Source organism: Cervus canadensis, chromosome 7 (assembly GCF_019320065.1).
Source record: "Cervus canadensis isolate Bull #8, Minnesota chromosome 7, ASM1932006v1, whole genome shotgun sequence".
NCBI classification, from domain to species: domain Eukaryota; kingdom Metazoa; phylum Chordata; class Mammalia; order Artiodactyla; family Cervidae; genus Cervus; species Cervus canadensis.
This window is the reverse complement of record NC_057392.1, coordinates 53,538,462-53,562,813: the sequence shown is the minus strand read 5'-3', so window position 1 is coordinate 53,562,813 and position 24,352 is coordinate 53,538,462. Positions and strand designations below refer to the sequence as shown.

Genomic DNA, 24,352 nt, shown 5'->3' with positions numbered 1-24,352 from the left:
GTCATCTTGCCATAAACTAGCTATTACAGATAGTAATATCTATGAAAAGCAGGACAGAGAAGTTATAAAATTTCTCTTACACAGATAAATTGAAGGAGAGAAATTTTTAGAAATGGGATATGATACACCAGTCATGTGACTTGATTAGACTTCTTTTCGACATTAAATTATTTTATAGAAGAGTAATTACAAAGTCAACTTTAAGTATAAACCCAAGCATTTCAATATTGAATTTTGTTTACAGTGATATATACTGATATACATTATTACTGAGCCAATGAGAAGAAATTTCAGGTCCATAGTATATTTAGAATGCAAGATCATCAAACAGTGTAACCCAGGAAAGAAAAATGAAGTGAAACTAAAGGGAGTGCCTTTATAGAACACTTTTAAAATGATGACAAGTCAGGAGAAATATCTCGTCTTTATTGTTATTTTAATTCTAATCATCCAAACTGAAGAAGTAAATCAGAGTCTGTAGATGACTATGAGAATCCAAAATAACTTACAGAAGAGACAAAAAAAAAAAAAAAATGAGGAAACACTCTTTCTGTATCTGGGAATGGCAGCTTTACTTGCTCTTTCCTAATGGTGAGGGCAGGCAGTTTGAGATTCAGCCTCTGGGTGTCTCTACACTTGCCATACCAGCTTCATGTTCTAGAACACCCCCCAAGGTGTTCTGTGATTAACCAGACTACTGAGCTTTCTGTCACCAGGGTGTGTTTTATCCTTTCTGAGGGCAGATCAGCTAGTTTGTGATGAAGCTTAATACATTGAAGTTATAGATGTTGGTAATTTTCTAGGGTCCACACAGTATCTTCAATTTCAAAGTCATTTTTATAGGAATTAAAGCATCTCTTTGAGTTTTAAAAAAAATCCATTGTTTTACTTTACCAGATTTATAATAGATATCAAATTATGTCCATTTTCATCTTTTATATTTTTTGGAAAGAAGATCATATCCTGTTTCAGACATGGGCTTCCCTGGTGACTCAGAGATAAGGGATTCACCTGCCAATGATGAAGACTCAGGAGATGTGGTTCCATCCTTAGATAGGGAAGATCCCCTGGAGGAGGAAATGGCAACTCACTCCAGTATTCTTGCCCAGAAAATCCCATGGACAAGGGAGCCTGGTGGGCTACAGTCTTTGAGATTGGATACAACTGAGTGACAAAAATTTTGTGGAAAGAAGTTTGTCTGTTCTTCCAGACATGATACAGTAGATACATAACATTGTTCATTCATTCACTGAGTGTCTATTAAATATGTTAAGGTTATTCCCACATCAAGATACCTTGTGGTTAGAAAGGGACAATCTACTTCCTAGTACATTCCAAATGTACTAACTTTGTTACCTAAGAAACACATGGGACAAGAGTTCTTTCAGGGCACTTTTTTTTATTCATATGAGTGTCTGAGACTTTACCTGGCATCATAAATAGGTGTCTCATTAGCATCCCAGCATAAGACACATCTCTCCCGTCTGTGAGACATTACAGACAATAAAGGGTCCAGATACTGCTTCCTTCACCCTGCCAGCTTCACTTTGGTGGAAAATATGAAATAAATATTATTCACATTAACCTGGCACAGAGGAGCTTCCTAGGCTCCAAAATGTGTAGTCATGAAAGGGCCCTGTGCTTTGTTTAACGCTCTGCTGTCATGATTTTGAAACTCTTAATAACTTGTGAACAATAGGCCCTGAGTGTTCATTTTGCAATGCGCCGTGTGAATTTCTGCTGGTTCTACCTACCTAACACTTGTTCTTCTTGGCTATATTGGTCTGCCCTCTGCCTCTAATTGTACTTTACCAACATGTCCACTCTCTTCAAATCAAAGAAATAAGCAAATAAGAGCCCCTTTTTTATTGTTAACTAAATGCTTTTTAAATTAACTTCCAAAGTACTATTTCCTAGCAAGTTAATGACATAAATTTTTAATAAAGCTATGAAAAGTCTCTAAGAAAGTTTCCTTTTTTTTCCCCCAAGAAAATTTCTAATCATACTGTTCTTACTTTGGTGGGTTTGTTTGTGTTTCAGACTAGTTAATACAAAGATGGTATTGGCTTTATGCTCTTTTTTAAAAAAAGACAACTGAGTATACTATTTAGCTTTTGTTTCTTTAAAGTAAAATTTGAGGAAAGCTTAAGCTGAAATATGTTTTCCCATTTTTATCTTGAATAGTTAGCAGCTCTTTGCTCAAACCTGAGAAATCTAGCTCTATGCTATGTAAATTGAGGAGTCAGGATTGGAAGCAAATCCTATTGTTGTGAAGTAAAATATTTCACCCAAACTGTATGGGATTAAAAATTACGGCATGTGAAAGCACAGCCATCAACACCTATTAATAACTTGAAATACATTTTCTGCTTCTTTAGTGCCACGGAATATGCTCAGTCTCACCGCTGTCCCAGAAAGGTCTTCTTTGTACCTCTGAGGTAAATGGAGTTTCCATCTCTCTTAAGTCCTTCAAGCAACACTGAGTGTTTACTCACTGGCTTTTAAAGCTGGGTCCCAAACTTTTCTCTTTATATTTGCTGGAAAAAAAAAATTCAAAGGGCCATGTTTCTTTGTTCTTCTCCAAGCCCACAATTAGCTGAAGTTCCATTCTGTATAGCTAGGAGGAGGAGGACAGGATTGACCTAACAGGCTTTTTTACTGCCTGTGAGAAAGTGCTCGGTGAATTTCTTTGTCCCTTTTGTCAGGGCCGACTGCCTCCCTAATTGTACTGCTTGAGGGAAGCACGTGCCTCTGGGAGCATTATCTGATTCCTACAGGGCGCTCAGGAGTGCTTTGTATACTGACCCTTAACTTGAACACAAATAATAATTTCTTTTCAATCCCCTTCCCAGACCATTCCCCCAGGCTTGGACACCTAAGAGCTTTAATTCAGCCAGGGCTGTGGACACCTTCATCGGGGCCTCAGGTTTTAGTTTTTTTCCTCTCACAGCTGTCTCACCTGCAGCCTGCCTCACCTGTCAAGGGGGGAAAGGTGAAGAAGGAGGCGAGGAGGACTGGGAGCGGTGGAAGTCGGAGGAGAGCAGAGGCGAGACTAACAGCTGCTCTTGTCAGCAGGGGGATAAGTGTAAAGAGATTAATAGTTATCTGAAGAGCAAATGGGGACATGGCATTCGGCAGTGGAATGTGAATGTATAAATGTAATGGAATGGGCATGCGACTGTTAACATTTAGACAGATGCTCTCTGGACTGAATGGAATGGCAGAGTCCTTCTCCTCCCCATGTGAAATACTTAAAGTTTAGTAAAATAACTTCCTTACACTTAAGTTGAATTCTTTTCAAGCATCAATTTCTTTACAAGTTTGTGTTCTCTTTGACTTTTTCTGGGACTCTTGGTTATATTTCACTTGAAGAGCCAGACTCCTCATTTTCTTTATAAAATGTGTACCAACAGGACTGCCTTCTCTTTGCTTCTGATTTGTTTTCCTATCACTAAATTGAAGAAACAATGAGGATTCCCTGTGTCAGAAGGTTTCACAAAGGGAAAACAGCATGCAAGCTGGTGGCCGCTTCTAGAAATGTGTTCAATTTAACTCAGGAATGACTTGAATTATCTGATCAGTCTGACAGGTGTGATGGTGTAGACTCAGAATCAGATTTGGTTTCAAAATAACTACTCTTGGCTTATTAGCCAACGCTTGAGCAATTCACTTCCCCTTTCTGATAGTAATACAGTAAAGATCCTTTTTGTCAATGAAATGAGAAGTTAAATCATTACTTCCATAAACATCTTATTGAACTATCTACTCAGTGCTGATTTTCCTAGAAGAAATAAAATTTCTGGCAGAGAAACTGTATGAACTAATGTACTTCTGAATTATACAAAATATAGAATTTTAACCATAACTAGATGGTTTTTCTCTTACACATGTTCTGCTTTAGAAAATAAACTACTACAAAGAAAATGAAAGAACAGATGGAAAATTAGGCTGTTTGGATGGTATCATGTTACCTTTTAAAATACATAGCTGCCTTTCGAGCCAGGATAGGAGGGGTGTTTGGGGGAGAATGGATACCTGAGTATGTGTGGGTGAGTCCCTTCACTGTTGACCTGAAACTATCACACACTGTTAATTGCCTGTACCTCAGTACAAAATAAAAAGTTAAAAATAAATAAATTGCACATGTGGTCTCTCCTTTCAAATAATCTACACTAATTCCTAAAAGTTATTGTTTTGAGTGAATAAATATACATGCCATTTAACTTAAGGTAAAACTGATGAGATTTTTAAATTGCCAATAGATATGACAAAGTTTAAAAATCACAATCTTGTATATTCGTGAATAAAAAGATTTACTAAAGTATTTTTAGAAAAAAATAAAATACATAGTTGCGTCTTCCTAACATTCCTACTCCTTCCCCTCCAGTTTTCATGAACCCAGTTTTGGGGGGCAAGTTGGTACCCTGAGACAGAATTTAGAATAAAACTTAAAGAAAATCTGGAGGACAACCATTTTGCTCAATAGACAAGTTGACCCTTAAATCTTCTCTAGAGCACGTGTATCTAGTGGTCTTTTTCATTCTGACTACCAAGACAGAAGAAGAAAAAAATAACAGGTGGCATTCATTTGTTTTAAGGAATTCATAAGCAGCTACTGAACAGTGATGTTTTTTGCCCAGTTTGCAAATAAGCACCCTATCTACTTTCAGATACTCTTGGGGAGACTCAGTTTCCAAAGGCTGCCCATGACGCTGTGTGATCTGTGCAGGTCTTCATAAAACATTCCCGCACGCCTGGCGCTTCTCTTGGTGTTTTGAACTAGGCATCACAAATTGGTCATTTTCCTTTGAGTGTAAAGTGCAGCAAATCTGAGGTTGATCTCTGTGGAAGGCATGCACCAAAAGATGCCTTTTGAGAAGCAACAATCTGTGGGGATGGGATCTGGGTCTCCTGCTTGGAAGGCAGATTCTTTACCACTGAGCCACGTGGGAAGTATAGCAAGCACTGTTCACTGTATACACAAGACCCATTTCTCCTCTTCTTCTGAGCTCACAGAACCCCAATTTTTTCAGGAAAGAACAAAGCTTCCTTTCATCCGCTTTGCTCTCCCCCAGACCCAGGGGATTATGATTTGTCTTATCAGTCATGGCAATCACCTTCCGTTTGGCCAGTGATGGGTTTAAGGATATTTCCCAGTTCCAGTCAATGAGAAATAAGGGAAACTGTGACTTCTTTTTCCCAACTTGAAATACAATCTCAAAAGAAGAAAATCGGGGGACTTCCGGGTGGTCCAGTGGTTAAGACTCTGAGCTTCCACTGCAGGGGGACACAGATTCGATCCCTAGTCCGGGAACTAAGATCCCATATGGCACATGGTTAAATGGCTAACGTGGGGGTTTCTGGGTGTCCTGCAGCCACAGTACACGAACCTGGGGCTCCTAAACAGCATGGACCAGCAGATCCAGAACGGCTCCTCGTCCACCAGCCCCTACAACACAGACCACGCGCAGAACAGCGTCACGGCGCCCTCGCCCTATGCACAGCCCAGCTCCACCTTCGACGCCCTCTCACCATCGCCCGCCATCCCCTCCAACACCGACTACCCGGGCCCACACAGCTTCGATGTGTCCTTCCAGCAATCAAGCACCGCCAAGTCCGCCACGTGGACGGTAAGAGTAAGGGGGCCCCTGTGCCCTTGAACTTGACTCCCAGGTCTGTGGGGTGTCTCCGTCACCCCCCAGGCTCTCTCCTCCATCAAAGCTTAGAACTCCATATTGAATGGTGGAAATGTTCTCCCTGTCCTCTAAGGATATTTTGGTTTGGAATATTCCACACGGAACCAGAAAGAGAAAAAGTACCATTTAGTAGGAAGAGCCCTGATCTGGAAACCAAAGGCCTGTGTTCTGGTAATTCTAGCTGATGTGTTCTTTCCTGCCTCACCTTTTGTGTGAACTTTTTTGGAAATATGTAAAGCATTACATGGATGGGAAATGTAATCCTAGGTTATATGTGTTTGCAGTCTGCAGAATGTAGGCTAGTTCCTGTTTATTAAGGAAGGCTTAAATTTGCTCATACATGTAGGTTCTCTAACATGACTCATACTTTATTGATAAACATTTATTTATTGCATTTAGAAGCATGTACCCACCCCCCAAAAAAAACCTCAAAAACTATACATCAGAAGCCTGAAATAGGTTCAAAGAAATTCTGATTTAAAATGTTGGAAAAAACATAATTTTGCTAAAAAAAAAATGGAAATATTGATCATTTTAAAAATTCAAAAGCTGTAGGAAGTTTTATTCTATTTTAGAGTTGATTTGATAATTTATTATAACATGAATAAAGCTCAGCTATAAGGGAGGAGACCTATAAGACTGGTTTTAAATGGTTGATCAAAGAATGCCCAAGACCAAAGTGGCACACACTTGTCAAAGAAGTCAACTTTTGCCTGGATTATAGAAATCTTTCACATGTCATCCTCTTATGGAGAAGTAGCTTTCAAATTGTTTTAACAGATTATTTCCTGTTTGGCAAATAGTTTTCTTTGGAAAGCATTTATTCTTTGTATGCCACAGTATCCAGGCTTTACTTCAATAGTACAGAGTTTATAAACTAATCTGCATTAATAACACTAAATTCCAGCATAATTTCACATACATCCCCCCATTTTGACCTCACTTCTTTGTGAACTCTGTAGGGTATGTTTCGCAACTCCTACTTTACTAGGGAAAACTGAAAGAAAGTGGGGTTTCAGTGACATCCCTAAAGATACAGAGGCTTTTGTATAGCTGGTCCTATTTCTGATTCTGTCACCACTACTTCATCTCCTCCTCCCTCCCCCCTGCCCCCCAGATTATGTGCTTGCTTTCTTTTTCCACCATTTCACATCAGGATGTTCCAAACGTGTCTAAGAATTTATCATGGTGCTTTTCTTTCATGGTTTGAGAAGTTGTTCCATCCTGGTTCCTTTTTCAACCATAACAGAAGTATTAGCTTAAAACTGGATCTCTCTTCAGTGTGTGATTTTTTTTTTAAAATCAGTTGTGTCATACTCTTTAGTCTCTTTTATATTAATACTCATGGAGGTGGACACTCCAGGTGAATAAACTTAAGTCCATAGGCCTTAAGGATATATTGGTTGATTGATCTAAGTAATATTTTGCCACTAGAACAGCCATTTTATAAATGGAGCCCCGATGTGTTTCAGAATAGGGGTCACCAAGTGGATGTTTACAATCACTGATCTTCAGACCTTACTATTGCTCATCTGGCATGCTCATGCGGAGCTCCACTATAGTAGGAGCGAGTGCATCTGAGCGATGATGGGCACATTTGGTGCCACTAAATGAAGAATCACTGCCCTTCTAAAATAGCTTAGGCTGGGTGGAGCATGGGGATGGAGTGGGGTTGGAGCATTCAAAGCCCCTCTCTCAGAAAAGTACACTGTCTCAATAAAAAAGGTTAGGCATGTTTACATAAGTGGTAGGTTAAACAGCAAAGAAAATGTTTTGTAGAGTACCGTGGTAAACGTTCATTACATGTGGCAAGCGCGGTATCAGAAGCCTACAAAAGGGGTAGGCACTTGTGGGGAAAGAACATCTCTTGGGAGCCAGAAAATCTGGATTCTCGCCGTGATCATCCTCATGACCCTAGTCAAGTCACTTCATTTTTCTAGAATTCAGTCTGTGCCTCTGAAGAGGGTGAATAGGGTGAAAAGTACTCCCTTTCCTAAGACTCCATGCTCCCAATGCAGGTGACCTTAAATTTGAACTCTGGCCAGGGAACTAGCTCCCATATATCACGTGCCTAATTATTTGTTTAACCAGGCACAACCAAATAAATGATTTTTTTTTTTTTAAGAAAAAGAAGCTAAGTTCTTCTAAAACCTTTCATCAACATAGAAATTTCTCTTCAGTTGTCTGCAGTCTATGTTATAGGTATTGCAGAATAAAATGATTGAATTAGATGTCTATTCCATCCTATTAATATAGCACTTGGTACTTACACTTGTATTTGTTCTTTCTTATTCACAGTTAGATTTCTTTTAGGCCCAGCTACATTTCTTCTAAATCCAGCGCATTTAAACTCTTGTTTGAGTAACTGCTGAGATCACCTAAAAAGATGTAATTCTTAGCCACGGACACCAGTGTCTTATACATTAGGAGCATCTAACTCTTTGAGCCACATTGTGTATCCTCACACTGATGCACATTTTAAAGTGTTCTCTCATACGTTTGTCTCAGGTGAAGCCTCAGAACCGAGGCTGTTATCCCCAGTTTCAGAAGTGAGGAAACTTCAAGAAGTATAGGTTACTTGGTTTATCACCAGCCCAGGAGATAGGGGAACCCAGGCCTGCCTCCCTCCCAGTTCAAGTATTTCTACCATCCTATTTGGGATGCCCTTGTCGCTCAGTCGATAAAGAATCTGCCTGCAGTGCAGGAGACTCAGGTTTGATCCCTGGGTCGGGAAGATCCCGTGGAGAAGGAAATGGCAACCCACTCTAGTATCCTTGCCTGGAAAATTTCATGGTGGGCTGCAGTCCATGGGGTCGCAAAGAGTCGGGCATGACTGAGTGACCACTTACTTACTTACCATCCTATTTAGACTGCCTTTCTCTTTACTGACAGAATCAGGGATGAACAGGCATTAGCAGGCCCTGTGTAGCATGGAGTGAAACCACCTAACAAAGGACATTTTTTATGCTACATCATATACAACACCTATTTCTTAGGCATCTGTGCATTTTAAAGAAGTCTTTCAAAATAAAACACCAAATTTTAAAAACTGCCCACAAACAGGAAGCAGAAGCAGCAGCTGTCATTAGGAAGGGTCATACTTACTACATCATCCTCTGGTAATTCTTTAATAAAAATCTTGTTTGTACCATTTATTTCACTTGTCATCCTTTTGTGTTGTTTTCTGTTATAATTTCTGGCTTTACTCAGACTCACTGCCAAAATATAATTAATATCTTTAGAGTATATATGCATATTTCTTTTGCTTTTTCTGTTTCCAATAATGAATGTGTGTTTCCAATTCCATGAAAATGTGGATTTTAAACTTCTATTTTAAACTTCTTCCAGTGAAATAAAGTGAAGAGCAATGACATTTTCCATATTCTCTCTTCCACACACACACACACACACACACTCACACATAGTCACACCCAAACCAACATGGAATTTAGGACTTGATTTCAAACTTTCTTATTTCTACGATGTAATTACTACTTTCTGATAGAGGCCTACCATTTAATATAATAAAGTGCTGGTCTAGCATTATAGCTAAGACTCGTCAGTCATAGGCCAGTTGTCAGTATGGTAATTTGGAAATAGAAACTTATGTGCAGAGTTCAACCCTGAAATTTACTATCAGCATTTAGAAAGTGAAAGAAAGTAAAGTTGCTCAGTTGTGTCAGACTCTTTGCGACACCATGGACTGTAGCCTACTAGGCTTCTCCATCCATGGGATTTTCCAGGTAAGAATACTGGAGTGGGTTGCCACTTCCTTCTCCAGGGGATCTTCCTGACCCAGGGATCGAACCCAGACCTCCTGCATTTCAGGCAGGCACTTTACCCTCTGAGCCATTAGGGCTCAGCAGTGTTTAGGATCTGCTCAAAGAGTTCAATTTCTTTTAAACCTGACTGTACCCCCTGCAAATGGCGATGCTCATACCTTCCTTATAAATTCTTTATCGTGAGGATTATGTGCCATGTGCAAAGGCACTGGCTAGTCATAGACACAAATACATTTACTGAGTCTGAACTTGAATCTCTTTGCTTCATGAGTTTATTAGTTTTATTGAGGGTTCAGTTGTGCCATAAATAGTAATTTGAGAGAATTCAAAGAAAAACATCTTCAGTTTTTTTCTTTTTCCTAGTGCTTTTGGGCTGTTAACATGCATACTGCAGCCCCATGGGACCGTGATATTATCCACCAATCAAATACATGACTAAATGGCCTAGGGTGGTATCAGGCTCTCCCATATGCTGACTTCTGCAGGCTGGCCATGCTGCCTTCCTAAGTCTTTCCAAGCAGATGCAGGCTCTCCTTGTGTGCACTGAGAAAGACTTTTTCCAGTTTTAAGAACCTGGTGAATTCCAGCATTTATTTTTCATTTATGGGGATGTCTTTTTTTTTTTTTTTTAATTCTTTGTTTTTAGTAAAGAATATCTGGGTTTTTTGTGCCAAAAGTATTGGAGGCAGCCAACATGCTCAGCAGTGGGGAACTGGATATGCTATAAATTATGTCACATTCACTTGACAAAATACTCTGTGTTCATTCAAATGAATCACAGGTACTGAGCTGGAATGCTTTTGTTGGAGTTGAGAATAAGGAAAAGATGAGTTTTCTATGGCACCTACTAGAGCTTTGAGAGGACTGCTAAGTACACCATTTCTGGGAGTAAAGTGCTTTCTTTTGCTGGACTCCAAGGACAAGACTTTTTAGTGTGAATATCAATCTGTCTTGACCTATATTGATCTTGAGAGCTGTTTTTCCCACAACCCATGACACACAGTATTATCTGCATGCAAATACTGGGAAAATCCTAAGATTAGTGTGTTTCTGTTGTACTCAGTCTGAGATAATGGCTCTGGCCTTTGGACATACATCCCTTTTGCTCTGGTGACTTTTTCCTTCCATAGATATGAAGGTCTCATAGAGCAGGCACCTTGACCTAGTGTTCAGAGTCATATTCAGCATATAGTAGACCCCTTAATAAATATGGAAAAAGAAACTTTATTTTCTCCCCATGGCCAAAGGAAATGACTACGTTCTGAACAACATCCCTTCACTCTGACCCTGATTGTTCACTGTTCATGAATTCGATGCCTTTTCTTCCACCCATGATTTAGAAGGTCCTCTTCTTTGACTTTCCTAATCATGCCAGCCTCATGTTGTGTTCAGAGCTTTGAAGAATCTGACTTGAGCAAGTGGAGAGATTAGGGAGGTGGCATTTAAAAGGGGAACATCCAGTTCCCCAAGAGTTTCATTGATCCCAGCTTATCAGTCTTGCAAGCTCGCTCCCCTTGGCTGCTCCACAGGCGTGTTGAGATGCGTGCCTGTGGCCCATCCTGCCTGTCATCGGGTTACCTGTAATGTAAGACTTCCAGAAGAAGGCTGCCAGCTCTGCAGAAATCTAATGCAAGCCAGCCCATTGCGTGGCCTTCTGGAATCTTGGGACTCTTAAGAATAGCCCATCAAAGGACATGATGTACAGACAAACTTTTCCATGGTGAATATAATTTATCTGCTTCCTTGTCGAAAGGAAACACTTCTCTCATCAACGTTTGAGCCTTAACCGGGGCTGATCTTAACCAAGTGGCTGTTAGATTTCATTGCTGAGGAACAGAAGTCAATAGGCTTGGCTCCTGCCAGTGGTACATTTGTTAATCACAAGTTATTTTCACTTCTTGCCAGGGCTGTCCTATAAATCTCCGGAGATACATAAAGGAGTGTCGTTTTATGCCCCTTCCATGATAAAGAAAATAATAACATTAAGTACTATTGCCTGTTATCCAAGATATTTTTTAGTTCACAGAGTATTAAGAAAGAATATCCTAAATGAAGGGTTTAGAGATTCTTGGGAATGGTTCATGTTACTTACTTAACTCTAGATTTTGCACTTTAAAGTGCATTTCCATTGTAAGCCCTTGTATAGGGGTGTTGTCTCCAGTCCAGAGCAGAATAACTTAGTCAGCAAGTTTGCCCTAACTTATTTAAATTAACTCTAGGTTAATGTATTCGTGATAAGCCAGTTTCACCTAATCTGATGTTTAGGGCCTTGCCATGTTATGCGTGAGTGGTTTCCTGAATGCACTGTAGGGATTCTCTTTAAAGGGAAAATTTTGATATTTATTTATTAAATCTAATATTACAAGAACTGACCAATGATTAAAAAGAAACACCAAATTGAAATAAAACTTGCCTTTATTTTTCTACTACAAAAAGAATAGCAGTAAATCGCCCTTTTTTTTTTTCTTTTCATTCCTTGTCCTGCCCTTCTTCCTGCTCCTCCATTCTTCTTTCCTCCCCACCTTCCTTTTCCTCCTCCCCCTCCTCCTTCATTTATGTTATCATTCATAGTAGTCAGTTTGGTTTTGTAGGTATTACCAGCCACTTGATCTTTTGTTTTTTTACTATAGCTTTGATTTCTTGGAAGGGTGGATTATTATGAGGAGGATTGTGATATAAATAAATTACAATGTAAATTTCTATCAAGAACAGGGATCAGATCATAAGGCTCATTTTTCTAAAAAAATCACTTCAATTAATAAGCTAACTTGGACGTGGAAAACTCAGATATCTGGGGGACCACAGGGTAGCCTAAGCAAGTCGAATGATAAGGATGGGCATAGTGTCAAGGTGAGCTTGCATACCTTGTCCACAGGGCATTTGCTTTGCAACTCCAACATGGTGTCATGGGGGAAGGTAAACCTAAAGTTAAAAGATGAATTTTTCAAGAACATGTAGAAACCTGGATTCTCATGTGATATCTTCATATCTTTAAAAGATAACATTCATTAAAAAAAAAAAAGTTGTGAAAATCACAGATCAAACAAAGCAATAGTCAGACTGAAGGCCATCTTTGCAATGTATACAGCAGTGACAAGAGACAGTTACTTAAAGTTTAAATTAAAAAACTGGAAACTAGAGCAAGCATCAAAGGGAAAAGTTACTAGTGAATACATTCCATTCAGAAATAATAATTCTCTATTCTTTACGAAAGTCATACAGATTAATCGCTGGCTTGCAATAAACTAAGCAGCACATTGTAAAAGTGGATCTTTTCTCTGTTTTCTTACAGTAAGTGACCTTGCTACCTTCACATCCCTATAAAATTTTGTTTTATAAAAATATAATGATATGCAGCATTGGATCCTTGGTGTAAAGAAAGACTCATATTTGTTTTGTTTTAACCTTAGAGAGTTTATGGGACTCCAAAACTTAACTCTCTAAAATTGGCCAAAGCTGAATTCAGAGAAGTGCCGTGAGATTGAAAGGGCTTCGAATCTGTTTTCTCGGTTCACTAACTGATGACTGATTTGTAATTAACACATAGAGAGTGTGCCAGGACAAAAATTACCAGGAAATTGAGGTATAGACAGATAATGATGTCATGGTATTTTTTAACGGCTCAAGAAAAATGCAATATATCATTCAAATTGACAGAAATATCTTCAAGTCATCCCTGAAGGATGAGTGCCATGTATTGGGCTCGTGTCTTCCCACATGTGAGCTTTACACCTTCTTCTGTTTGCATTCCCTGATATTAACCATTTCCACAGTGTGATCAAGTCTTGTAACAGTCTCCACCCCCTCTGGTGGAGAAGGGCAGATGTATTTTTCTCATGAAAGGTATTTAGCTGTCAGCTGTCTTTTCATGAGTAAAAGCAACTGCATGTGGAATAAACCCTCATGGTTTTATATCAACAGCAATTAGTATGTCTATAAGGTCACTGGAGCAAGGAGATGTGAAATGACATAGTTTTCTCCCCAGCGGCTTCTAATTTTTTGAGATTAAAGAAGTTTATTGCAGAACAGAAAGAGGAATCTTAGACTCTTTGAAGCCTTACAGATGTCTCGTAAACACGCAGTGGTTTTTGGAACAAGGGGTCCTGTAATTAGGCACACAGGAGCCTCAAGGGACTGATCTTAACTGCCATCTCTCTCTGGTTTTTAGTAAAGATTACGACCCCATCATCAGGCTCCCCCAGCTGAAATTTAAAGGAAACTGGGAGTAGCCAGAGACCGTAGAACCTAATTTACTGTGAGGTAAATTAGAGAGGGAATCTCACTTTACAAATAGAATCAGCCTTCTCATTTGAGTTTGAATCTAATAATGAAGACTCATGATTTCTTAGTGTTAATAACAAAACAGTGTAATTTGTCACCTTGTTATTGTATTAGAAGGGTCTGAAGATTTGGAATGTAACTTCTAATAGTTTTATGCGGAGCTAATTCTGCATTGTCAAGTACCTCAAACAGGTGTTTTTTCGCGGGTTACTCACTGAGTTTGCAATCTTGGTTGTACTCTTTATGCTGTTTTACCAGTATCATCTGGACTATTGTGGAAAATAGAATGAATAATATGAGGACACCCATTTAAAAAGACTTTTTCTTTTTCCTTGGAAAAGTTTCCAAGTTGTTTTACATAGAAAGATTAATAATTGCTAAACGTAAGAATCCTCATTTGAATTTGAGATGTCGTTTGACAGACTCTTGAAGAGTGTGGTTCATTAAGATGAACACAGAACTCAGAAGGACAGCAGTGGGCACTGACAAGCTGCGTGATCATGGGGCAAGTGACTCTGCCTCTGCTCATCCATTAACGGGTATTGTAACATTTACTTGGTAGGATCGCAGGGAGGCTTAATTAAAGTTTACGAAGTGCTTTGGGAACCTGCGAGATGAAGCTCAGAAAACACAATATGTTATTATCTGCATTTTTGTTTTTAGATTTATCTGTGTGAATAGTACATATCCATGCTTGCAATTCAGGCAGTTTTTTGAGGTTTTCCATTTATAAGCAGACCTGAAATGAAGCAGTATAGGTCTACAAGTCCCTAGAAATAAGCGTAGGATGAATATATATGTTTGCATAGGTGTTATTTTTTTTCTAATGTAAAATAACTTCTTAAAGCCTATTTAATTAGATCTTATAATTGTTAATCAGATGCTATTTTTCTTAAGAGTCTCAGTACTTTATTGGTAATAGTTCAGCAAACTAGTAGCAGAGTTTTGTTTTTTTTTTAAGTATTTATGTATATTATTAATTTATATGTTTTTGGCTGAAGTGGGTCTTCGTTGCTGCACGGGCTTTTCTCTAGTTGTGGGGGGCAGGGACTGCTCTGTAGTGGGGGCCAATCTCTAGTTGTGGTGTCCGGTCTTCTCACTGCAGAGGCTTCTCTTGTTGCAGAGCACTGGCTCTAGGGCATGTGGGTTTCAGTTCTTGCAGCACGTGGGCTCAGCAGCTGGGGTTCCCGGCCCTAGAGCACAGGCCCAGGAGCTGTGGCTCACAGCCTTAGTTGCTCCATGGCATGTGGAGTCTTCCTGACCCAGAGATTGAACCTGTGTCTCATGCATTGGCAGACAGATTCTTTCCCACTGAGCCACCAGGGAAGCTCCAGTAACAGAGTTTTAAATTGTGATCATTTTAACTGCAGTCCATCAGGTCACAAAGAGCTGGATCGACTTAGCGACTGAACAACAACAGCAACATTTTGACTAGATCTTTAGAAAAAAAAAACTTTGTTCTTTTTCTTAAAAATGCAAAAATAGATACACATATTTATTTAAATACAAATATTTCACTCTTGCTGAGTAAGAAAGGAGTTAATTTAAAAAAATTGTAATTTGACTTCGAAGATATTCCTTCCCTCTGTCTCCCCCTTTCTTGTTCCTTCTACTTTGTGTGCTAATTTGAGATTTTCATATTTATGAATTGAGAGCCCTAACATTAAATGATATAAATTGCCTCTCTTTTTTGTTTTACAACTCTGTATTCTTGGAAAAGAAAATTTCATTTTCCCGTAAGAGCAATGTTATAATTATGGATTATGTTTCTGACAAAAGAATTGTCATCAAGTAAGTCATAGATATGATTAACTGTATGTCATAAAAGCAAAATCCTATAAGCTATGATAATTGTTTAAAATAGCAAAATGATTCTCATAGTTCTATAAAATTTGCTTAAATATATTGTATGCCTTGATATATGTATACTGTTTCCTTATAAAATCCTAACAATTACTTTTATAAACTTGACTTATCTAAAACTGATATGCTGTGGAACAAACATTTAAATTATCATGTGACAGAGAAAAATTTTGGTGCATTTGATACATGATTTGAGAAGCCTACATTTCTCAAAATAAGAGAATTAGAATGAATAATTACAAACTGTATTCGTTTTGTTAACAATTATATTAAAAATATTTTTGTAGTATAAGACCATTATTTTAAGATATTGAATCCATTTTAATTAATTTTTATGAATTGTTTAAAATATTAAATATATTATTATGGATTTTGCTTTCAAGAAAAAGAATGGAAAAGAAAAACTGGATTCTTTTCAATTTGAAAATAGAGTTTTGGTGTGTTTTTACTATCCCTGCCTGCCACTGCACTGTCCAGAGTGGAGTGGTTTTGAGAGGAATAACTGTCCCCCAAAGCAGCTGGTTATGAGAACAGTGGGATGCTAATAGAGAGTTTGGTTTCTTTGCCTTGGTGATTGATAGTGGAGGTCTTTGAGGACACAATTTGTGTATTAGACCCAGGGTTTGGTGTTTTTTTAAGCAACCACTTTAAGCACTATCTATTTAAGTTTATCACCTACCCTCACTTAGCGGGGACGGCCTTTGGAAAATGGTGTTTAGTTGGCCATTTAATAAAGCAGATTGACCAATTCATAAAATAAATACTATTTTCATAATAGAAATCTGGAATAACTTTTTCTGTACTTCTACAGTTAGAGTGGATGCACAGGAAATATATCCTGCTATGATAATTAATAATTCCTTTTTTAAAAAACTCATCCACATAGATACATAACCTCTTTTTCCTTTGCTTATTCTCATGCCTAGAATGCATTGAAGTTTTGCGTGTAAAAATAAGTGCACACTTTAAAAATGCTTTAGTCTAACCCCTCTGAGTTTTGGAAGACACTTGGCAAATGGCTATATTAATTAGTCTTTCAAAGGAAGATTATCAACCTCTCAGAGTTACCATGGATAACTCATTCCTTAGGCTTATATTGTTCTCTCATAATATTCACTGGTAATGGATTAGATTTTATGTTTATCTTCAAAGACTACAGTTTATACTTTTGTATATAATTGTAACAAAAGCATAGCTTGCAAATGTTTATATTTAATATTCTGGGAATCATCATGTAATTTAATAAATAGTAACTCATCCATAAACTTTTTGCTGTAGAAGTTGGAATGACAAGTGATGAGGAACTTGAGATTTAGGGAAAAGAAGATGTCTCATTCAGCAGCAGAACTAGAAGGAAATATAGAGTTCTTCCTGTCTAGTTTCCTACTCATGAAGCAATTAAATATAATATATAGTTATTTGTGTAAGTTTCTATAATGTATTCATATTTCAGAATTGATTTCTTGCCTTGAAAATGCCACAGTTTTCAGCTATAATGCCTTTCTTTGCATAAACATTTTAGACATAGCTATTAAAAAGTGTAAGAGTTATGCTAGGATTAGTCTTTTTATTAAGTTTTCATAAAATCTTCTCTCAACCTTCACTCAAGTATAATTATCCTCTTTAGATATTTAGGATTAGGAGTGGGAATAGGGAGAGGATACTCAAAAAGAAGAACAATACAGGGAGGAAGTGAAATGATTTGTTAGAAAATAGTGAGTGGATCCTTATTTAAAGGAAAATGTGTACATTTTGAATGTGTGTTTGATGTTTTCTAAGACAATTTTGTAGCCCTGAGAGTGTGTTTTCAGGACATGGACTTCTACTTTGAGGAAAAGAGCCAAACCATTTCAAATGAAATGTTCAAATTTAGTCTAAAATCTTCGCTTCATTCATTTCTGTACTTGATAGCCTCCTGGATGTTTTTGCTTTGACGTATAAGAAAATACCTCTTATTTCCTTTAGTTTTCTTGTTTTTTCAAGGGGAGGAAAGGGGACTTCTTACTTTCTTTTACCTAGCAAGTCTTGATCCTTTTCACATTTACTTCAAAATGTACAAAATGTACTACATGTACAAAATGTACTAGATGGTCTTAGTCAATAAATATATGGTAAGTAAATATAATTCTATATGCTTTTCTAAAATGCTTTGAAATTTCCAGAAAAGAAAATCTCTGTAATTATCTGCTTGTGTTTTAGTAAAATCAAATTAAGCAATAAAACTGTAAGGCTGTTTTCCCATGATAGTAATGATGGTTTTATTTTGATAGATGTGGGTTTTAACTCTAGTTGGTGCCATAATATAATTGAAACCGTATCTTTGTGTCGAAGCATTTTTAAATATTATATGGTCTTTCTACCTTTTAGAAGTATTCTTTTATTACAGTTACTTTTGAATCTATGTTTTCCTTCCCACTAACTCAGAACACAGCCTTGATTCACAGAGTTTAGGATTGATTCTGACAGTCATACTCTTTGCCTTTGAGGAGCCTAGTGGGTTTTATGTATATAAACAAATGACCAGAGCTACTTGAATATCTTTTGTCAGTGGTCTCAGTTAAGGGTCACTGATGCTCAGCATATGGAGAATGCTTTAAAACAAGTTAATTAGAAAGGGAGGAATTAGCATGGATATTTTATGCCTGGGTACTGACTATACTGTTATGTGAACAGTGAGAAAGGTTATATCCTTCTGAGAGACTTGCTCACAAGCATTCCCAAACTAACAGATTTTTCTTTTTTTAACTGGATTGAAAATTCATTTTGAAGTTGTCGCTTGAGCATATGGCTGTGGGGCATAGATAAGCTCCTAATGTATTGCTTTCTTTATTTGTTTGACTTTGGGATTGAGGCTCCAGAAACCAAAACTATTAATAATGTTTGAAACATTTAAGCAGAAGAGGGAATGATCTTTTTCCATAAATTCCTGTTTTAAAATGAAAATATTCTTCCAGTTGCTAAATTACAATGAGATATGATATAAATATTTTACAATATATAAGATGTAAAATATCTGAGATACTTACAATGTGTCTGTTTTAGTTACCTTGTAAGGCTGAAAGTTCCAGATACTGTGACCCATGTTAGCACTCAGCCATCCAGCAAAGCTTTGCCTTTTTCTGAAAGCAAGGGGCTATGGTTCTTTTACTAAAGAACAAGCCGAAGTGCCTAAGGAGGCAGAATGGTGAGTGGAAAGAATTCAGGCTTTGTGGACAGATAGACCTAAGGTTGAATTCCACCTCTCTCTATCTTTGTGGCCTTAGGCAAGACACTGTCTCTAGGGCAGTTTCTTCAACCCTAAAATGGGGATAAACGCATCTTGAGGTAGCAAGGTTATTGGCAGGTTTAGACTTAACGAATGTAGAGTACATAACAGTGCCTGGTAAATGGTGATTTTTATTAGATTAGGTCATGAATTTAGGATTAGAATTTGGGTACGTCAGGAACTGCAGTAGGGAATCCAATCTGTGGAGTACCTCTAGCTTCTGACACCTTCCACCACATGGTGGAGGTGATAGGTTAGCACAGTCCTTAAAGCGTTTACCCCAGTTAGGAGCAGGGGAAAATGATATCTGCCTGGGGCTTCTTGAGACTATAATTTGAAGGGTTCCATAGAAGAAACAGAATTTGGTTTTTTTTTTGTAAAACATTTTAATTTTGCATTTTAATACAAATATACATTTAAATATATTTATCTCCCGCATTTAAAAAGCATCTTTAAGATTAGAGTTCCAGGAAGATGAGTAATATTTATCCTGTGGGTTTGAGTGACACTCAGGCACACTGCCATGTATATTTCTGATGTACAAATACCTTAACCATGTAAGAGGCACAATTTTGAGGTAATTGATTTGCTCTGGGAGAGTGGTAGAGAGCACTTTAGTTATTTGTATAACTTCAGCCCACAAAGAACATGGACTCATGCTTTCAATGGTGATTGTGTTGAGCGGTGAGCAGAGCTCCTTTTTTTTTTTGACTTAACTTTTCTGAAACCCGTACATCCTAGATTTGCTGGGATGGCCCCAGAGGGCACAATTACCACAGATGGGAGAGAGTCTCTGGGTGGCAGATTCCGGCTCAGAGGGAAGAATGGTCAGGGTTCTGCTGGGCTGGAATGCACCACCTCCAGTGGTAGTGAGCACTCAGCCCCTGGCGTGATTCAAGATAGAAATGAGAGCTTGGCTTGAGTGTTAGGTGAGAGAATGAATCAAGTGGTCTCTGAAGTTCCCTTTGAATTAAAAAAAAAAAAAAAGTCTATGCATCCAGAAGAGAAGGCCTTTGTTGCTGGAAGGAGAGAAAGAAGAAGATAGCAAATGACCAGGCAGATGGTTCAGTGGGGAAGAGAGCAGACTTTCCAGAGGGGCAGTGGATCAGCTGAGTTAAGAACACAGAGGCCAGCCTGTTTTGCTCGCCTGGAGACAGGACTCTGCTATTCTGCCTGAAGCTGTGGTCGCGGATAGGAAGCAGCAGCTCGAGAGGTAGGATGGGGCCAGCCTGTGTGGGTGAAGGTATTTGGACGATATCCCACGGGCAGTGGGGCTGATGCTGAATACTTTTGGAGCACAGGAATTATCATGCTCGGAACCGTAGATAAAACCCATTAATCCGGCATTGTATGGGGGCTAGTTGGAGGGGGCCTGGAGAACGGAAGCAATCTGGAAAATGCCACAGCAGTGCAGATGCTAGATGCGGGGCTGGTTCACTCAGCGATATGGTGCACTGATGTGGAAGGGACAAAAATGAGAGAGCAGGAGGCAGCTGTGGACTCACTGCTTCCAGAGGCTACATAAGAAGGCAGGAAGGAGGAATGCAGAGCCAAGGAAGGGGCTGAAGTGATGGACTGTCTTACTAGAGGAGAGCTAAAGAGTTAGTCAAGGCCGCCACGTTCTGTCTGGACCCTTTGTAAATCACTTAACCTCCCTGGTGCCCCAGTGTTCTTATCCATCACGCTCGGTTTCTGCAGTCCTATCTGACTCTTTGCGACCTCATGGACTGTGGCCTGCCAGGCTCCTCTGTCCATGGGATTATCCCAGGCAAGAATGCTGGAGTGGGTTGCCATTTCCTCCTCTAGGGGATCTTTCCCACCCAGGAATCAAACCTGCATCTCCTGCATTGGCAGGTGGATTCTTTATCACTGAGCCACCTGGGAAACCCTTGTTTTTATCCATAAAATGAGGGGAATGGCACCTACACTTCAAATTTGGTTGTGAGCATCCAGTGAGATAATGAGGTGAAAGTGGTTTGTAAACTCAGAAGTCTGTCCTCCTGCAAACTGCTCCTGCTGCCTTGGGATTGAGGCGGGAGGAAAGGCTTGCAGCTTCCTGTTTTGCAAAATTAAATTTTGTGTTTTTTCACTCTGAGTGCTAAACTAAAGGTACTGGGTGAACGAGGTGATTCTTATCCAGTCTATTTCAAAACTTCCTAGATGTTCTCTCTCAACCCCAGTAATAAGTGCTGAAAGCCTACTAGCTCCCAAACACTTGACCCCTCTGCTTTTCCTCTCTCCCTGTGGAGGACGAACCCAAGGAATCTGTAGACTAGAACCCACACGCTTCTCCTGGACTGACTGGGAGGCTGCGTGCAGGAGATAAGGGCCTTTCTGTAAGGCTCTTCTAACAATTGTCTTCTATTAGGGTGGCTGCTGTCACACAGAACACTGCCCACTTCTCTCAGGGCCTGATAACAGACACAGTAACATCCGTGCCTCGGTCATAAGTCATTGCTTCCAGGGACTCATTTCCCCCTCGAAGCACCTGTGTGGGAGAGGCCCCTGTCTGTCAGAATTCTCATGACTGAATCACGGCCATGAGCTAATGTCTCCCAGTTTGTGAGTCAGGGCTGGCCCAGCCTCAGTGTTGTAGGTAAGAAAGCTGAAGACACAGGTTAGCCTCCCCTCCTGTCATTAGCTTGCACAGGGCAAAAGCAGACTGAGTCGTCATCAGAAAGTGGTGTTGTGGAACTCATGTTTGGTTCTTGTTCTGTGTGAGGATGTCACCTTAGTGTATGAGTTTCTTTAAGTGTTAGCAATAATATTTTTACAAATCCTGTGATTTTTTTTTTGGGGGTGTGTGCTTTGTATTGCTTCAGGCAAAGTAGGTGAAAAGATGTGCTTGGGAGATGAATGTTCTTGTAATAGGCAAGACGTAGCTTGCAGGGAAGCATCTGTAACCAACCCGTTCCGCATATGAGAGGGCCAAGACTTGTTTGTGTTTGATTGCCTGTTCAAACACGCCTAATTCTAAAAAGATTTATTAACTTTTAGAGGATTCCTCTAAAAATGTTATTCCTTCATATAACAAGTATATGTGTTAATAGCCTGGTGGTTAAAATAGGTACCCTTGTGGTATGTGGACAGTGCTAATTTAGAGCTAAGAGTTATAAAACTAGTTGTCAAAAATGAAGCAGATGTGAAAATATTAGGAGTATCATGAATAATTCATATATCTACCTATTAATCCAAGAAGCACAAAGAAATGATGGTTTCCGGTTTTTTGAATGTTCATGGTAGAGATTTTATGCAAAGAATCATGAGTGAGGAACCTGGATATTTCCTCACAAGTACTCAGAGTTATTATCCAAAACTTAATCAAAGAGAAAATAACAGGGAGAAGAAATCAGTGATGGGGGGGTAATAAACTTTAATACTATTGCTGTCAATGAAACAGGATTTTTAATTGTCTCTATCCCTCTCTGTCCTTTGTCTTTATCATATATAGATCATATATATATATTTATATATATATGTATAATTACATATATATAATTACATTAAAAAAATAACTTATGGGGTCATGAGAAGCCTGCTTGTTGTGTTGCTTTAGTAGCCATTACATATGTACCTACTTAAATCTCTGTTCTCTAAGAAGTAGTCAGGTTTTATGGCAGCAACCTCATTCTTGACACACCTACTGGGAAGAAGGTTGGGGGTACGTGCTGTCATTTATAACAAATATTCAGAGTCCACAAGAAGAGCTGTTCTTCCCCACTGCTTCTGCAGCCCCTCCTGTTTTCCCTTCTCTTGTCCATTCTTCTTTTTTCATTCTGTCAAAGGCATTGAGCTATAGTGGTGAAAAGAGCAAAAAAAGTAAGAAAAGGAAATGGTAAGAAAAATAGGAAGGAAATTTTCCAAATTAAAGTTTAGTGGTTCTTTTTAATGTTAATAAATCCTTTGAACTTCTAAAAGGGAATTTAGTGTAATGACAGTTTTGTTCCTCATGAATCAAAATATTTTCTGACTTTCTGAGGTTTTTTGTAAATACTGTATGTGGCAGAGACATGCGTTGTTTTTTTTCTTGGAAAAATCAGAAGCATTTTATCACTTAAAGTGAATCTGGGTTGATTATATTTGATCAGTTTCTTAGAGAAGGCATTGTTTCACATTCAAAAGCTTAATTTATGTCTTGTTAACATTTCTTTCTTGAAATATTTAAAATTTTAGCTTCTCTAAACCTTCAGAATTACCACCCACCCAAGCTGGGATGAGCAAGTGTACACTTATCGTGGCTGTCATGAAATTTCTCCATTTGGTGCTTTGTATGTTTTGTATCAAATGCCTATGCACACGTGTCCCCCAGTGCCTTTGTTGAAGCTAAGTTGATGACCCTTATCTTTAAGTTTCAGTTGTTACAATTCACCAAAACACATCTTTAGTTTCCAAGTGCATTTCTTGAGCACAGAAGGTGCACTTTTGAGAAAACAGACAAAACTCTACTATTTATGAGTAAGCAAGGGAACCAACCCATCTGAGCCTCTGTTTCCTCTTCTGTAAGGTGTGAGTAATCTCCCTTGCAGGTTATTGAGAGTGCAGCGTGGGGGCCCTCAGTCCAGTGCCGCTCACTGAGCAGTCCCTTCCTAAATCATGCTAGTTACTTTTAGAGTCGATGCTGTAGGCTAATCCTGTTCATTGGTAAGTTAGCCCTTCTTCAGAAAGCTCACAGTCTATCATAGCAAACTGATAAACCTTGCTGTAATTCAGTGTGACAGGTGCTATAATCTGTCTGGAATGTCCCCCTATCCACCACCCTCCTTGTCTGCCAGGCTGACTACTACTCAGCCTTTAAAACTCTCTGAAAGCCTTAATTGTAGGTGAAGTCTTTCCCTTGCCCTGTGTCTTCCCTGCCCCCCACAAATGCTCAGGAGTTCCTTGTCTTATGTTCATTACACTTTTGTACATATATTCAGAATCATAGTGCAGAGCGTATCTGTCTCTCCATTACTGTGTGAACTCAGAGGTCGTGGCTTTGTCTTTTCATCTCTGTATCTTAGTGCTGGCTCATATAATGGGTTATATAATATAATGGGTCTCAACAAATATTTGTCAGATGATATCCTGTCTGAACAAAGTGTGATGAAGCAGAGAAAACAAACTGATTTCTTCAACTTCATAGAGGACTTCACATTTAAAGTTGACTCGCCAAAGATGAGCAGGGTCTTGCAATGGGGAAAAAGAGAGAGGACATTCCAGGTAGAGGATTCAGGTAAGTGAAGGCATGGAGACAGAACTTTGTTGTGTAAATCTCAAAGTAGGAAAGGGTCTGGCATACCTGGACCATGCCATGTTTGGAGGAATTAGTGAGGAGCAGAAAAGGAAGCTGGAGGGAAGTTTAGAGAACCAGATGGAGAGGCCACTGAAGCCTCCTAAGGAGTTTGTCTCCAATCTTATAGGCGTTGAGGAAACACAGAAGGACTTTAGTGGGGAGGTGACTTCGTATGCTAATTCAAGAAGATAAC

General features: G+C 38.9%; 1 protein-coding gene across 11 annotated transcripts in view; it reads left to right on the top strand.

Moving 5' to 3' along the window:
* The window catches only part of TP63 (tumor protein p63), a 246,930-nt gene that overhangs the window by 151,025 nt on the left and 71,553 nt on the right, over positions 1 to 24,352 (top strand). For all 11 annotated transcript variants that reach the window (XM_043473428.1, XM_043473427.1, XM_043473426.1 and 8 more), the window contains one exon: positions 5,376 to 5,630. In XM_043473428.1, the coding sequence (XP_043329363.1) occupies positions 5,376 to 5,630 (255 nt within the window). The remainder of the gene's footprint in view (positions 1 to 5,375; positions 5,631 to 24,352) is intronic.